At 39.0% G+C, this 17,501-nt stretch overlaps 2 long non-coding RNA genes and 2 gene segments (V, D, J or C); 2 read left to right on the plus strand and 2 right to left on the minus strand.

Annotated features, from left to right (window-relative positions):
- LOC123584377 overlaps positions 1–17,501 on the minus strand; it is a 271,648-nt gene that overhangs the window by 128,567 nt on the left and 125,580 nt on the right. The window contains 1 exon segment of the C gene segment in view: positions 12,406–12,426. Coding sequence covers positions 12,406–12,426 — 21 coding nt within the window.
- Positions 1–17,501, minus strand: part of LOC123584376 — a 105,004-nt gene that overhangs the window by 76,493 nt on the left and 11,010 nt on the right.
- Positions 1–17,501, plus strand: part of LOC123584388 — a 180,578-nt gene that overhangs the window by 64,781 nt on the left and 98,296 nt on the right. The window lies entirely within an intron of this gene.
- LOC123584386 overlaps positions 1–17,501 on the plus strand; it is a 92,625-nt gene that overhangs the window by 64,481 nt on the left and 10,643 nt on the right. The gene's annotated exons all lie outside the window — the stretch shown is intronic.

Below are 17,501 nucleotides of genomic sequence, written 5' to 3' on the forward strand. Positions count from 1 at the left end.
ACCTGGGACAACTTAAGAAGCTCCATCGACATGCCACCAAAGTCATGCACTGTGTCAGAGCGCCATCTACCATAGAAAAAATGTTTGCAGCATATATTTAGCTGTGGTTTCTCAGAGTTTGGGTAAGGTAACGATTTGCTTAATCTTTTTCTTTATCCAGACTGCTACTACTTTTTCATCACTGTGTTGGCCTCACATCATAGATCCTCCTTTCTTTAAGTCAGTTAATATAACATTTGACAACCCACATTATGTTTTTGAAGTATCTCCTCTGGCTTGGTACACAGCCTGTATCAGCCATCATGTTACCAAACTTTCTATCTCACAATGTTTATCCTAAAAAGACAGCCTCAAATTTGGCTGCCAGTAAATCTAATAAGGCCCTGGGAAGGGTCCAGTGGCCTCTGAATTAGCTGAATTATCCCGAGCCATTTCTTTTTTAAATAATTTTATTTTTTTTATTTTTTAAAATTTACATCAAAATTAGCATATAATGCAACAATGATTTCAGGAGTAGATTCCTTAATGCCCCTTACCCATTTAGCCCATCCCCCCTCCCACAACCCCTCCTGTAACCCTCTGTTTGATCTTCATATTTATGAGTCTCTTCTGTTTTGTCCCCCTTCCTGTTTTTATATTATTTTTGTTTCCCTTCCCTTATGTTCATCTATTTTGTCTCTTAAAGTCCTCATATGAGTGAAGTCATATGATTTTTGTCTTTCTCTGACTGACTAATTTCACTTAGCATAATACCCTCCAGTTCCATCCACGTAGTTGCAAATGGCAAGATTTCATTCTTTTTGATTGCCAATACTCCATTGTGTGTGTGTGTGTGTGTGTGTGTGTGTGTGTATCACATCTCCTTTATCCATTCATCCATCATTGGACATTTGGGCTCTTTCCATACTTTGGCTATTGTTGATAGTGCTGGTATAAACATGGGGGTGCATGTGTCCCTGTGAAACAGCACACGTGTATCCCATGGATAAATGCCTAGTAGTGCAATTGCTGGGTCATAAGGTAGTTCTATTTTTAGTTTTTTGAGGAATCTGCATACTGTTTTCCAGAGTGGCTGCACCAGCTTGCATTGCCCCCAAGAATGCAAAGAGATCCTCTGTCTCTGCATCATCAACAACATCTGTTGTTGCCTGAGTTGTTAATGTTAGCCATTCTGACAGGTGTCAGGTGGTATCTCCTGGTGGTTTTGATTTGTATTTCCCTGATGATGAGTGATGTTGAGCATTTTTTTTGTGTGTTGGTTGGCCATCTGTATGTCTTCTTTGGAGATGTGTCTATTCATGTCTTTTGCCCATTTCTTCACTGGATTATTTGTTTTTTGGGTGTTGAGTTTGATAAGTTCTGTGTAAATTTTGGATACTAACCCTTTATCTGAGATGTCATTTGCAAATATCATCTCCCATTCTGTTGGTTGCTGTTTAGTTTTGCTGATTGTTGCCTTCACTATGCAGAAGCTTTTTATTTTGATGAGGTCCCAGTAGTTCATTTCTGCTTTTGTTTCCCTTGCCTCCAGGGATGTGTTGAGGAAGAAGTTGCTGTGGGTAAGATCAAATATGTTTTTGCCTGCTTTCTCCTCGAGTATTTTGATGGATTCCTGTCTTACACTGAGGTCTTTCACCCATTTTGAGTTTATTTTTGTGTATGGTGTAAGAAAGTGGTCCAGGTTCATTCTTCTGCATGTCACTGTCCAGTTTTCCCAGCACCACTTGCTGAAGACACTGTCTTTATTCCACTGGATATTCTTTCCTGCTTTGTCAAAAATTAGTTGGCCATATGTCTGTGGGTCCATTTCTGGGTTCTCTATTCTGTTCCATTGATCTGAGTGTCTGTTCTTGTGCCAGTACCATACTGTCTTGATGATTACAGCTTTGAAGTATAGCTTGAAGTCTGGGATTGTGATGCCTCCTGCTTTGGTTTTCTTTTTCAAGATTTCTTTGGCTATTCGGGGTCTTTTCTGGTTCCATACAAATTTTAGGATTATTTTTTCTAGCTCTGTGAAGAATGCTGATGTCACTTTGATCGGGATTGCATTGAATATGTGGATTGCTTTTGGTACTATCGGCATTTTAACAGTATTTGTTCTTCCTATCCAGGAGCATGGAATCTTTTTCCATGTTTGTGTGTCTTCTTCAGTTTCTTTCATAAGCTTCCTATCGTTTTCAGCGTATAGATTCTTCACCTTTTTGGTTACGTTTATTCCTAGGTATCTTATGGTTTTTGGTGCAACTGTAAATGGGATCAATTCCTTGATTTCTCTTTCTGTTGCTTCATTGTTGGTGTATAGGAATGCAACCAATTTCTGTGCATTGATTTTATATCTTGCAACTTTGCTGAATTCATGAATCAATTTTAGCAGTTTTTTGGTGGAATCTATTGGGTTTTCCATATAGAGTATCATGCCATCTGTGAAGAGTGAAAGTTTGACCTCCTCCTGGCCAATTTGGATGCCTTTTATTTCTTTGTGTTGTCTGATTGCAGAGGCTAAAACTTCCAACACTATGTTGAATAATGGTAGCGAGAGTGGACAACCCTGTCTTGTTCATGACATTAGGGAGAAAGCTCTCAGTTTTTCCCCATTGAGGATGATATTAGCGTTGGGTCATTCATATATGTCTTTTATGATCTTGAGATATGGTCCTTCTATCCCTACTTTCTTGAGGGTTTTTATCAAGAAAGGATGCTGTATTTTGTCAAATGCTTTCTCTGCATCTATGGAGAGGCTCATAAGGTTCTTGTCCCTTCTTTTATTGATGTGATTAATCACGTTAATTTTTTTGCAGGTATTGAACCAGCCCTGTATCCCAGGTATAAATCCCACTTGGTGGTGGTGAATAATTTTTTTAATGTATTGTTGGATCTGGTTGGCTAATATCTTGTTGAGGATTTTTGCATTCATGTTCATCAGGGAAATTGGTCTATTGTTCTCCTTTTTAGTGGGGTCTTTGTCTGGTTTTGGAATCAAGGTAATGCTGGCTTCATAGAAAGAGTTTGGAAGTTTCCTTCCATTTCTATTTTTTGGAACACCTTCAAGAGAATAGGTGTTAACTCTGCCATAAATATTTGGTAGAATTCCCCTGGAAGGCCATCTGGCCCTGGACTCTTGTTTTTGGCAGATTTTTGATTACTAATTTGATTTACTTACTGGTTATGGATCTGTTCAAATTTTCTATTTCTTCCTGTTTCAGTTTTGGTAATGTATATGTTTCTAGGAATTTGTCTGTTTCTTCCAGATTTCCCATTTTATTGGCATATAATTGCTCATAATATTCTCTTATTACTGTTTTTATTTCTGTTGTGTTGGTTGTGATCTCTCTTCTGTAATTCTTGATTTTATTTATTTGGGTCCTTTCCTTTTTCTTTTTGATCAAACTGGATAGTGGTTTATCAATTTTGTTACTTCTTTCAAAGAACCAGCTTTTCATTTCATTGATCTGTTCTTTTTTTTTTTTTTTTTTTTGGTTTCGATAGCATTAATTTCTGCTCTAATCTTTATTATTTCCTATCTTCTGCTGGTTTTGGGTTTTATTTGCTGTTTTTTTTCCAGCTCTTTAAGCCTAAGGTTAGGTTGTGTATCTGAAATCTTTCTTCCTTCTTTACGAAGGCCTGGAATGCTAGATACTTTCGTCTTATGACCGCCTTTGCTGAATCCCAGAGGTTTTGGGTTGTGGTGTTATGTTTTTCATTGACTCCCATATACTTTTTAGTTTCCTCTTTAACTGCTTGGTTAGCCCATTCATTCTTTAGTAGGATGTTCTTCATTCTACAAGTATTTGTTACCTTTCTAAATTTTTTCTTGTGGTTGATTTCGAGTTTCATAGAGTTGTGGTCTGAAAATATGCACAGTATGATCTTGATCTTTTTGTACTTACTTAGGGTTGATTTGTGTCCCGGTATATGGACTGTTCTGGAGAACATTCCATGTGCACTGGGGAAGAATGTATATTCTGCTGCTCTAGGATGAAATATTCTGAATATATCTGTTAAGTCCATCTGGTCCAGTGTGTCATTCAAGGCCATTCTTTCCTTGTTGATTTTTTGATTAGATGATCTGTTCATTGTTGTGAGTGGGATGTTGAAGTCTCCTACTCTTATGGTATTCTTATCGGCGAGTTTCTTTATGTTTGTGATTAATTGATTTATATATTTGGGTGCTCTCACATTTGGCACATATATGTTTACAATTTACACGTTTACAAATGTTTACAAGGTCTTCTTGGTGGATAGACCCCTTGATTATGATATAATGCCAATCTGCATCTCTTGATACAGTCTTTATTTTAAAGTCTAGAGTGTCTAATGTAAGTATGGCTACTCCGGCTTTTTTTTTGCTGTTGGCCATTAGCATGATAGATGGTTCTCCACCCTCTTATTTTTATTTTCTTTTTTCTTTTTTTTTTTTATTAAATTTTTTTTTCAACGTTTATTTATTTTTGGGACAGAGAGAGACAGAGCATGAATGGGGGAGGGGCAGAGAGAGAGGGAGACACAGAATCGGAAACAGGTTCCAGGCTCTGAGCCATCAGCCCAGAGCCTGACGCGGGGCTCGAACTCACGGACCGCGAGATCGTGACCTGGCTGAAGTTGGACGCTTAACCGACTGCGCCACCCAGGCGCCCCCCCACCCTCTTATTTTTAACCTGAAGGTGTCTTTAGGTCTAAAGTGGGTCTCTTGTAAACAGCATATAGATGGATCTTGTTTTCTTCTCCATTCTGTTACCCTTTGTCTTTTGATTGGAGCATTGTGTCCATTGATGTTTAGAGTGAGTACTGAAAGATATGAATTTATGCCATTATGATGCTTGTAGAGTGGGAGTTTCTGGTGGTGTTCTCTGGTTCTTTCTAGTCTTTGTTGCTTTTGGTATTTATTTATTTATACAGATATATTTTCATCCTTTCTCCCCTCAGAGATTCCCCCTTAAAATTTCTTGCAGGGCTGGTTTAGTGGTCACAAATTCCTTTAATTTTTGTTTATCTGGGAAACTTTTAATCTCTCCTTCTATTTTGAATGACAGCCTTGCTGGATAAAGAATTCTTGGGTGCATATTTTTCTGATTCAGCACACTGAATATATCCCACCACTCCTTTCTGGCCTGCCAAGTTTCTGTGGGTAGGTCCACTGCAAACCTGATCTGTCTTCCCTTGTATGTTAGAGACTTTGTTTCCCTGTTGCTTTCATGATTCTCTCCTTGCCTGAGTATTTTGTGTATTTGACTATGATATGCCTTGTTGCTGATTGGTTTTTGCTGAATCTAATGGGGGTCCTCCATGCTTCCTGGATTTTGATGTCTGTGTCTTTCCCCAGGTTAGGAACATTTTCTGCTATAATTGGCTCACATAACCCTTCTACCCCTATTTCTCTCTTCCACTTCTGGGACCCCTATGATTCTCATGTTGTTCCTTTTTAATGAGTCACTGATTTCTCTAAGTCTTAAATCATGCTCCTTTGCCTTAATCTCCCTCTTTTTTTCTGCTTCATTATTCTCCATAAGTTTGTCCTCTATATCACTGATTCTCTGTTCTGCCTCATCCATCTGTGCTGCCGCTGCATCCATCCGTGATTGCAGCTCAGTTATAGCAGTTTCAATTTCATTCTGGTTATTTTTTACTTCTTGTATCTCTGCAGAAAGGGATTCTCATCTATTTTTGACTGCAGCTAGTATTCTTATTATTGTGATTCTAAATTCTGGTTCAGACACCTTGCTTGTACCTGTGTGGTTAAATCCCTGGCTGTTGTTTCTTCGTGCTCTTTCTTTTGGGGTGAATTCCTTCATTTTGTCATTTTGAAGGGAGAAAAGGAATTAATGAGGTAGAAAAATTAAAATTAAAAAATATTAAAATTAAAAAATTAAACACACACACACACACACAAATCAAATAAATTATGCTAGATCCTAGGTGTGTTTTGGTCTGGGTGTTGAAAGTGATTTGACAGATTAGAGAAAAAAAGGGTGGGGGAAAGAAAAAAAGGAAATCTTTTGAGAATTTGAAAAAATGAATACACTGAAGTAGACTAAAATGAGATGATGGGAGTAAAATAGAATTTGAAAAAAATATACACAAAAGTAAAGAATATAGTAGAAAAAATAAAGAAAAATATTTTAATAAAAATTAAAGATAAAAATGAATTTTTCTCTTTCTGTATTGAAGAAAAAGAAAAGAAAGAAAAAATAGAAATAAGATTAAAAAAGAAAAAAGGAAATCATTTGAAAATTCAAAAAGTGAATACACTGTAGCAGACTAAAATAAAATGATGGAAGTAAAATAGAATTTGAAAAAAATTACATAAAAGAAAAAAATATAGTAAAAAAATTAAAGAAAAATATTTTTAATAGAAATTTAAAGTAAAAATGAAGTTTTTCTTGGGGAGCCTGGGTGGCTCAGTCAGTTGAGCCTCTGACTTCAGCTCAGGTCATGATCTCACGGTTCGTGAGTTCAAGGCCTGCGTCGGGCTCTGTGCTGACAGCTCAGAGCCTGGAGCCTGCTTTGGATTCTGTGTCTCCCTCTCTCTCTGATGCTCCCTCATTCATGCTCTGTCTGTCTCTGTCTCAAAAATAAATAAACATTAAAAAAAATTTAAAAAATGAAGGTTTTCTCTTTCTGAATTCAAGAAAAAGAAAAGAAATAAAAAAGAGAAAAAAGAAAAAGAAAAAAAGGGAATCGTTTGAAACTTTGAAAAGGTGAATACACTGAAATAGACTGAAATAAAATGATGGAAGTAAAATAGAAATTGAAAAAATTTACCCACAAGTAAAAAATATAGTAATAAAAATTAAAGACAGATGTTTTTAATAAAAATTGAAAATAAAAATTAATTTTTTCTCTTTCTGTATCAAGAAAAAGAAAAGAAGTGTAAAAGAGAAGAAAACAAAAGAAAGAAAATTGAATAGATGGACTTGCTAACAGATTGAAGTAGGACTGAAATTACTTCGTTTTCCCCTAGAAGTCAGACTATGTAGCACTTTATAGTCCACAAACTAAGCTGGCAGTGAGACTTGTGTTCTTGAAGAGTGAAGTTGGCCCAGTTGGGCGGGGCTCAGTGTAATGGCTCCGCTCTCCACTAGATGGCGGTGCTAGCCTACCGATGTGGATTGTTGTGGCGCTTGTAGGTGCATATGCGCATGCGCGGGAAAGGTGAAAATGGTGCCACCCAGCTACCCTGTCTGTTCTCCCGATCAGTAATCATGCACCCGTCCTTTGTCTTCAGCTCTTGTCCACTCCCTGCTCCTTCACTCTCTGTGACCAGGCCCCAGGCAGTACCTTGCTCCTGAGTTTTGTCTCAGATGCGGCTGTTTTCTCCGGACCTTTACTTCCAAAGGACTGTGGCTTTGACCCCCTCCTTCCCTCTGTGGGAGGGTCTCACCCAGCAATGGCTGAATGATCAATGGGCAAATGTCAGCTGCAGCCAGGAATGCTCGCTGGACCATGTTGTTGCTGGTGCCCCAACACTGTGGACAGGTGCCAGCCCGTCCCAGAAAATGTTCGCGAGACAGTGTAGCAGCAGCTTTTCAGGGATTATGGAAAATCACAACACACATCTGGTGCTAGGCTTCACCCTTAATGACATTGTTCCAGCACCAGTGAGTGTGGCCATTTTATGGGGTCTGCTGGGACCAGGCGGCTTCAACAGTTTCTACCAAATGTCCTTCCAGCAGTGGAACCACTTTTCTCCGTGTGGCTTGAGAACCTCCCAGACCCCACTCTGTTCCTGGGATTCTCCCTTCTCACCAGAGCACCGCCAGATATTGAGCTGCGGAGTTGCAGCCTTTGTGCTCCCCTTGTTTACAGTCTTAATGGAATTTAAACCCTCTCCTTTCTCCTTTCTCCCTTTTTAGTTTAGTCCCTGTGGCTATTTCCAATTTTCCACTTTCTCTCCAGCTGCTTTTGGGGAGGGGTGCTTTTCCCGTATTCTCCCCCATTCCCCAGTCTCCGTCCTCTCTCTGCCCGCAAAAGCACCTCCCTTGCTGTGGCTTCCCGCTCCCCAAGGCCACCTCTTCACGCCACGTATTTGCTGAATTCTGTGGTTCAGGTTGTGCAGATTGTTGTGCTAATCCTCCAATCAGTTTTCTAGGTTTGTAGGATGGTTTAGTGTTGGTCTGGCTGTGTTTCATGGACGCGAGACACACAAAATTCTTCCATGCTGTTCTGCCATCTTGGCTCCTCCCTCCAGTCCAAGCCATTTCTAAGTGGAGGCCTAAAAGATTTGTTGGATGGCTTGTTGTCTTCCTTATCTCATTGGTTGTCATGTTACCACAGCCTCTGTTGTAGCTGTCTCCCTGACAGAGTCTATCCATACTTCTAAAGTAGTCAATCACATAATGACTAACATCACCCAAGCAATGAGGAGTCACAGATTGATAATGGCATCATGCAGAGACCGCATGCTGCAGAAGCAGCACTCCAATGGATGGGGGACTGCCAACAGGCACTTGCTGATCGTCAAAATATACAATGTGACTGGCAACATGACAATATTTGTGTCACTTTCTTACAGTATAATACGTCTCACCACTCCTGGGATTTAGTGAAAAAACACTTACAAGGATTTTTCCACCAATTTACAGTCTGAGATTAATGCTCTGTCTTTACAGCTGCATCAACAACTGTTAGATACTCAACAGGAAACACAGATATGAGTGGAACACGAGTTATTTGACAATGTGAAATGGTTGAATCCAACCTACTGTTTCCTTGGCCTCAAGTTACATATTTGGATTATTGGAGCTCTTTGCTTATTAATCTTGATTGTATTTCTCATAGCCCTCTGAATGATCTACTCAATAGTGGCCTCCTCAAGAGGTCGTGAATGACAACTGATTGCCCTCCTCAACTCCGATGAACAAGAAGACTATTCAAACAAAAAAGGGGATATGTGGGAAATCAAATAGCTATTTTCTGGGTTAAGAGGTTATAGGGAACACATTACACTGCTTTTGGCCATACTGAAAACAGCTAACCAGTATCTGGTTAAAGTGTATTTAGGGGTTGGTTCCTGCCTGTGCTCATGAATTCCTTAGACCATGTCATCTATGGAATATTTTACCTTGTTATCCACCCTGTTTTCAGCATCTGCTCTTTTGTAGTCTTGGGAATGCCTTGTTTTTTTTTTTTTTTTTTTGTTTTTGTTTTTGTTTTTGTTTTTTTTTTGCCTGCTTTCTATGCTTTCTGTGTTCTTCTGGCATGTAACCACATGTAACACATATTGTGTGATGTTTTCCTTATAAATTGTGCCTAATAAATACAGAAGCTTGAGAGAAGCTCAGGGAGATTTTCCTTAGCCTCCATCTCACCTCTCTTGACTTGTGGAGTCTTGAGTAATCCTTTCTTCCATCTTTGGCTTTGCTGGACAAAGCCAAAAGCTGAACCCACAGTTTATATATTTTACTGTTTTTTTTTTTTTGTTTCTATATCATTGATTTCTGATCTTAAAAAAATTTTTTTTTTTCAAGAGAGAGCACCAGTGGGGAAGGGGCAGAGAGAGAAGGGGACAGAAGATCCAAAGCAGACTCTATGCTGACAGCAGCTAGCCCAATGCGGGGCTCGAACTCACAAAATGGTAGATCATGACCTGAGCTGAAGTCTGATGCTCAACCCACTGAGCCACTCAGGTGCCCCTCTGCTCGAATCTTTTTTATTTCCCTTCTTCTCCTGGATTTAGGCTTTATTTCCTTTTCCTTTTCTAGCTCCTTTAATTGTAAGGTTAGGTTGTGTATTTGAAATGTTTCATTCTTTTTGAGGTAGGCCTGTATTACTTCCCTCTTAGGACTGTCTTTGCTGCATCCCAAAGGTTTTAGACTGTCATGTTTAATTTTCATTTGCTTCCCTGTATTTATTTCTTCTTTAATTTCCTGGTTAACCCATTCATTCTTTAGTATGATGTTATTTAACCTTCATATATTTGTTGTCTTTTCAAATTTTTTCTTGTGGTTGACTTCAAGTATCATAGCATTGTGATCTGAAAATATGCATGGTATGATTTGAGTCTTTGTATTTGTAGATGACTGATTTGTGACCTAGTATGCGATCTAATCTGGAATGTTGCATGTCGACTTGAGAAGAATGTATAGTCTGCTGCTTTAGGATGGAATGTTCTGAATATGTCTGTTAAGTATATCCAGTCCAGTGTGTCATTCAAGGCCATTATTTCCTTATTGATTTTCATCTTAGATGATCTGTCAATTGTTGTAAGTGGGATGTTAAAGTCCTCTATTATGATGATATTATTATCAATAAGTTTCTTTATGTTTATTATTAATCGATTTATATATTTTGGTGTTCCAAGTTGGAAGCATAAATATTTATAATTGTTAGACCTTCTTGATGAATAGATCCCTTAATTATGATATAATGCCCTTCTTCATCTCTTGTTATAGTCTTTGGTTTAAAAGTGAGTTTTATGATACAAATATTGCTAATCTACTTTTCTTTTGGCATCCATTCATATGGTAGATGGTTCTCCATTTCCCCCACTTTCAATCTTCAGGTGTCTTTAGGTCTAAAATGAATCTCTTGCATGCAGCATATAGATGGGTCTTGTTTTTTTTTTTTTTTTTTTTTTTAATCTGTTCTGATACCCTATGTCTTTTGATTGGAGCATTTAGAGCATTTGGATTCAAGGTGATTATTGATAGATATGAGGTTGGTGCCATTGTATTACCTGTAAAGTTGGTGTTTCTGGTAATGTTCTCTTGTTCTTTCTTGTCTTTGTTGCTTGTGGTCTTTTCTTTCCCTAACAAAAGAGTCCCTGTTAATATTTCTTACAGGACTGGTTTAGTGGTCAAACTCCTTTCTTTAGTTTTTTTTTGTTTGTTTTTTTTTTTTATCTGGGAAACTCTATCTCTCCTTTTATTCTGAATGACAGAGAGCCTTGATGGATAAAGAATTCTTGGATGCATATTTTCCCCATTCAGCATGTTGAATATATCGTGGCACTCCCTTTTGGCTTGCCAAATTTCTCTGGACAGGTCTGTTGGGAACCTGATCTGTTTTCCCTTCTATGATAAGGAGTTTTTTTTCTACTTGCTGCTTTCAGGATTCTTTCCTTGTCTGTGTATTTTGTGAATTTGAGTATTATGTGTCTTGTTGATGGTTGGATTTTTTGAATTTAATGCGAGTTCTCTACTTCTTGGATTTTGATGTCTGTGTCTTTCCCCAGATTAGGGAAATTTTCAGGTATAATTTGCTGAAATAAACCTTCTGCTCCTTTTTATTTCTGTTCTTTTTCTCAGACTCCTATGATATGAATGTTACTGTGCTTTAAGGAATTGATGAGTTCTCTAAGTCTACATTAATAATCCAATTGCCCTTCTTTACCTGTTCTTTTCAACTTCATTATTTTTCATAATTTAATCTTCTATATTACTAATTTGCTCCTCTGCTCATTCATCTTTGTTTTTATTGCCTCCATTTATGTTTGTATCTTGGTTATAACATTTTTAATTTCAACCTGACTAGATTTTAGTTCTTTAATCTCTGTAGCAAGGGATTCTCTGGTATCTTCTATGCTTTTTTAAACCCCAACTAGTATCCTTAAGATTATTGTTTTAAATTCTCATTCAGGCATCTTACTTATATATTGATCAAATCCCTGCCTGCGACTTCTTCCTGTTTTTTGTTTTGGGGTGAATTCCTCCACCTTGTCATTTTATCTGGATCACCTTTTTGTGTGTGTGGTTGTTAGGAAAGACTGTTTTATTCCTGCTCCTGAGAGAATGCCTATATTAAGAAGAGGTCCAAGGGGCTCCTGGGTGGCTCAGTCGGTTGGGTGTCCAACTTCAGCTCAGGTCATGATCTCACCATTTCTGAGTTTGAGCCCCATGTCCTGCTCTGTGCTGACAGCTCAGAGCCTGGAGCCTGCTTTGGATTCTGTGTCTCCCTCTCTCTGTACCTCCCCTGCTCACACTCTGTCTCTCTCTTTCAAAAATAAATAAACATTAAAAAATTTTTTTTAAAAGAAGAGGTCCAAAAAAGGGAAAAAAAAAGAAACTAGACCCTGTTTCCCTGAGAGGTGAAGCTTTGCAGCACCATATGATTAGTCAACTTGGTGCATGCAGGGGGGTTGTGCTGGCCTTCCTTGGCAGGGTTCTGCTGCTCTGATTCTCAGGAGGACTTGCCCTAGTGGAGATGCACCTGTAAGGTGCAGGGGGTGGGGCTTGGTGTCAGCAGGTCTGGCCTCCACTGTCTAGAACTGTTTTGCTCACTGAAGTTGGTAAGTGCTGATGGGCTGGAGGGAAAATGACATTTCTCTGCTCTCTTGTCTTCAATGGGGAGCTCAACCCCACCACTGTTCAGAAATCCCCCACAGAAGAGCAAACAATCACCTCTCTTGTATTTCCACCTTCTGCCAGATCCCTGACTTCATCCTGCCTGCATCAGAGTTTCCCACATGCCAGGTGGCACAGTGCTCTTGTAGTTTCTCTCAGGTGTATGGCTGGGTTTCAGAACTCCAAGCTCCAAATTTTAGGGACCCACATGATGCAGACCCGTGCCGATCCTCTGGGGGAGGGTCTCACTTTGCCTTTGCTGTTTGCTGATTTGTCCCCCAAAAAACAGTAGCATGACTATGAAGCGGTTTGGAGTTTATGGTAAAGTGTAGCACAATGCTGATGCCAACGTTTGCTGCCCTCAGTCAGTGTCTTCGTTCCGCTAGGGAACAGGGTGGCTGTTGGCACCTCCAGTTCTTCTGTCCCCGGAGAGGCCATGCCGCCTCTCCAAAATGCAATTCAAGATGGGAAACTGTCTCTCCCCGTGCAAGTCAAGGGATCTTCAGACCACACTGCCTGCTCCTGGGCCTCTGCCCTCCTTCCCCACAGGAGCACCACTAGGTCCACCTATATGATGCTAGCAATGGCGGACTTCTAAAACTTCAGACTTTGCTGCTTATAAAAACTTGTAGTAGTTAGCCCCTCTAATTTTCCCAATCATTTTGGGGAAGAATTTTTCTTGTGCAATCCCCTATGCGTGCTGTCACTCTCTCTCTCTCCATGATTCTGTTTCCCTCCCCTTCATAGCACCTACAGTTCTTTATTCTCCCAAATCAACTCTTCACAGCTCCTATCTTACATGATGTGGGCGTTTTTTCCTAACTCTGGTTGTGCAATTTTGCTCTTTCAGTCCTCAGATAAATTTCTTGGGTGTTCAAAAATGATTTGATATTTATGTAGCCATGAGTGGGCTGGGGCACAGAGAGGGGGAGAGAGAGAATCTCAACAGGCTCTGTGCTCCACACTGAGCCTGATGTGGGGCTCAATCCCACAACTGTGAAATTGTGATCTGAATTGAAACCAAGAGTCAGATGTTTAACTGAATGAGCCAGCCAGGCACCCCATTGGTAAAAGAAACTTGTTATGTGCAAGGAAACCTCCATAATTAGCAGATTTTGCACCATGGACTTTGCATGCTTGAAGGGAGCAGCATCATATATTCAAAGTGCCAAAAGAAAAAACTCTGTCGACCAAGAACACTCTATCCACCAAAGTTGTCCTTTAGAATTGGAAAAGGGATGACAGTTTTGCAGACAAGCAAAGCTGAAGGAGTCAATCACCACCAAACTGGCCTTAAGAGAAATGTTTACAATACTTAATACCAATCTTCTTGAACTCTTCCAAAAAATAGAAGAGGAGAGGATAATTTCATCTAATTTTATGAAGCCAGCATTATCTTGAGACCAAAACCACAGAAGACAAGAAAAGACAATTACAGGCCAATATCCCTGATAAACATAGATGCACAAATGCTCAAAAAATATTAGCAAATAGGGGCGCCTGGGTGGCGCAGTCGGTTAAGCGTCCGACTTCAGCCAGGTCACGATCTCGCGGTCCGTGAGTTCGAGCCCCGCGTCGGGCTCTGGGCTGATGGCTCAGAGCCTGGAGCCTGTTTCCGATTCTGTGTCTCCCTCTCTCTCTGCCCCTCCCCCGTTCATACTCTGTCTCTCTCTGTCCAAAAAAAATAAATAAACGTTGAAAAAAAAATTAAAAAAAAAATATTAGCAAATAAAATATTTATTGAGCACAGATGCTCAACAAAATATTAGTAAACGGAATTCAACAATACATTAAAAGGGCCATACACCATGGTCAAATGGAATTACCAGAGAGATGCAGGATGGTTCAACATCCAGAAATAATCAACGTGGTACACCACGTTAGAAAAAGTTAGATGAAAATCATGATCGTCTCAATAGATTCAGGAAAGGCCTTTGACAAAATGCAACATCCTTTCATGATAAACTCTCTCAACAAACTGGTTATAGAGGAAACATCGCTTAACATAATCAAGGCATATATATGACAGGTCTACAGCTAACATCATACTCAATGGTAAAAGGTTGACAAGTATTTCATCTAAGATTAGGAATAACACAAGGATGCCCACTCTTGCCATTTTATTCTGTATAACGGAACTCCTAGCCATTAGTGTCTGAGCAGTTAAGCAAGAAAAAGAAATAATACATATCCAAATCATAGTAGAAGTGAAGCTGTCTTTGTTTGCTGATGGCATGATCTTGAATACAGGAAACAGGAAGAAACCACCAATAACTGTTAGAACTAATGAGCAAATTGAGTAAAGTTGCAGTATACAAAATGAACATGCCTAAGTCCATTGCATTTCTATACCATATCAAGAAATGATCTGAAAATAAATTAAGACTACAACCCATTTATAATTGTATCAAAAGGCCAAAACACCAAGGAATAAACTTAAACAAGGAAGTGAAAGATCTATACATTGAACACTATAAGACATTAAAAAAATTATTTATTTAAATTCAAGTTAGTTAACATGCAGTGTAGTGTTGGTTTCAAGAGTAGAATTTAGTGATTTATCATTTATATACAACCCCCAGTGCTCATCACGAGTTCCCTCCTTAATGCCTATCACCCACTTAGCCCACCCTGCCTCCAGAAACCTTCAGTTTTTTCTCTGTACTTAAGAGTCTCTTATGGTTTGCTTCCCTCTCTGTTTTTATCTCATTTTCCTTCCCTTCCCCACTGTTCATCCGTTTCTTAAATTCCACATATGAGTGAAATCATATGGTATTTGTCTTTCTCCGACTGACTTATTTCACTTAGCATAATACACTCTAGTTCCATCCATGTCATTGCAAATGGCAAGATTTCATTCTTTTTCATCACTGAGTAGTATTCCATTGTATACATATACCACATCTTAATCTATCCATAAGTCAATAGACATTTGGGCTCTTTCCATAATTTGGCTATTGTTGATAGTGCTGCTATAAACATTGAGGTGCATGTACCCCTTCAAATCAGCACTGGTGTATCCTTTGGATAAATACCTAGTAGTGCAATTCCTGGGTCATAGGCTTAACTTTCTAAGGAAACTCCATAATGTTTTCCAGAGTGGCTGCACCAGTATTCCATCAGCAGTTCAAAAGTGTTCCCTTTTTTCTGCATCCTCACCAATACCTGTTGATTCTCATGTTATTAATTTTAGCCATCCTGACAGGTGTGAGATGGTATCTCATTATGGTTTTGTTTGTATTTCCCTGATGATAAGCGATGTTGAATATATTTTCATGTGTCTGTTAGCCGTCTGTATGTCTTCTTTGGAAAAGTGTCTATTCATGTCTTCTTCCCATTTCTTCAGTGGATTATTTGCTTTTTGAGTGTTGAGTTTGGTAAGTTCATTATAGATTTTGGATACTAACTCTTCATCTGATATGTCATTTGCAAATATCTTCTCCCATTTTGTCGGTTGCCTTTTAGTTTTGTTGGTTGTTTCCTTCAGTGTGCAGAAGCTTTTTATCTTGATGAGGTCCCAATAGTTCATTATTGCTTTTGTTTCCCATGCTTCCAGAGACATGTTCTAGTAAAGAGTTTCTGTGGCCAAGGTCAAAGAGGTTGTTGCTTGTGTTCTTCCCTAGGATTTTGATGGCTTCCTTTCTTGTAAACACATAAGACATTGATGAAAGAAATTGAAGACAGAAATAAATGGGAAGATATTCTCTGATCATAACTGGAAGAATTGATATTGTTAAAATGTCCATATTACCCAAAGAATCTGCAGATTTGATGTAATCTTTATCAAAATCCCAATGGCTTTTCCACAGAAATAGAACAATCCTCACCATTGGGTAGGAGCACAGAAGACCCCAAATAACCAAAGCCACAAAGGTAGAGGCATCACACTTCCTTATTTCACATTACATTAAAGCTATAGTAATTAAAACAGTATGGCGCTGGGGGTGTCTGAGTGGCTCAGTCAGTTAAGCATCTGACTTCAGCTTGGGTCATGATCTCACAGTTTGTGGGTTTGAGCCCTGTGTTGGGCTCTGTGCTGGTAGCCCAGAGCCTGGAGCCTGCTTCAGATTCTGTGTCTTTCTCTCTGCCCCTCCCCCACTTGTATTGTCTCTCTCTCTCTTTCTCTGTCTCAAAAATAAATAAATACTAAAAAAATTTTGAAACAGTATGGCACTGGATTAAAAATAGATATGTAGAACAAAGGAACAGAATAGAGAGTCCAGAAATAAACTGTCATATATAAGGTCAAATACTATTTGACAAGGGAACCAAGAACACAGAATGAGGAAATTATAGTGTTTTCAACACATGGTGTTGTTATAACAGGACAGTCACATATAGAAAAATGAAATTGGACTTGTATCTTGCACTACTCACAAAATTTAACTCAAAATGAATTAAATACTTAAATGTAATATCTGATAACATAACATTCCTGGAAGAAATCATAGGGAAGAACCTTGATAATGGACTTGGTGATGATTTTTTGGCTACAACACCAAAATCACAAGCAACAAAAGCAAAAAATCAAGTGAAACTACATCAGGTCAAAAAGTTTCTGAACAACAAAATAGTCAACATGAAGATTCAACCTGTGGAATGGGACAAACTATTTACAAGCCATATATCAGACATGGGCTAATACACAAAGTGTGTGAGGAACTCAGAAAACTCAATTTAAAAAAAGCAAAATATTTTATTAAAAAATGGGAAGAAGAACTACATTGACATTTTTTAAAGGATTATACCAGGCAGCCTCTGGGGGGTTGTGAACCAACAATTGGTGAGCCAGCCAGGAGACAAATGAAATGGGAATGAGGCATTTGTGGGAGAAATCCCAAATCTGCAAATGACTTCTATATAGTGAGGGATGGCCCATATATTTAGATGCTTGGAGACCACCTCACGAATACAGGGACATCCCCCAAATTCCAGCCAATCTAATGCACTTATTTTAGAAACTGCAGCAAAAGAGGGAAATGAATGAGTGCCTCAGTGGGCTGGCCTTCACAACAGGCAGATCAACTGGCCACCAAAGTCTAAACAGAGGCTGAAGCTCAAATTAAAAAGTTGGAAGAAGAGCTGAGAGTAGAGAAGGACATGAGGTTGTCCACTCCTCTGCTAGCCTCGGGCCTAGCAGACAGGATGGGAGAGCAGGAAGATAAGCCAGTGTGCTATTGTGCAAAGCAAGGAAGGTGTACATTGGGGCAGGTTAAGGTCTGA

The sequence above is a fragment of the Leopardus geoffroyi genome, chromosome B3, assembly GCF_018350155.1.
Source record: "Leopardus geoffroyi isolate Oge1 chromosome B3, O.geoffroyi_Oge1_pat1.0, whole genome shotgun sequence".
NCBI lineage: Eukaryota > Metazoa > Chordata > Mammalia > Carnivora > Felidae > Leopardus > Leopardus geoffroyi.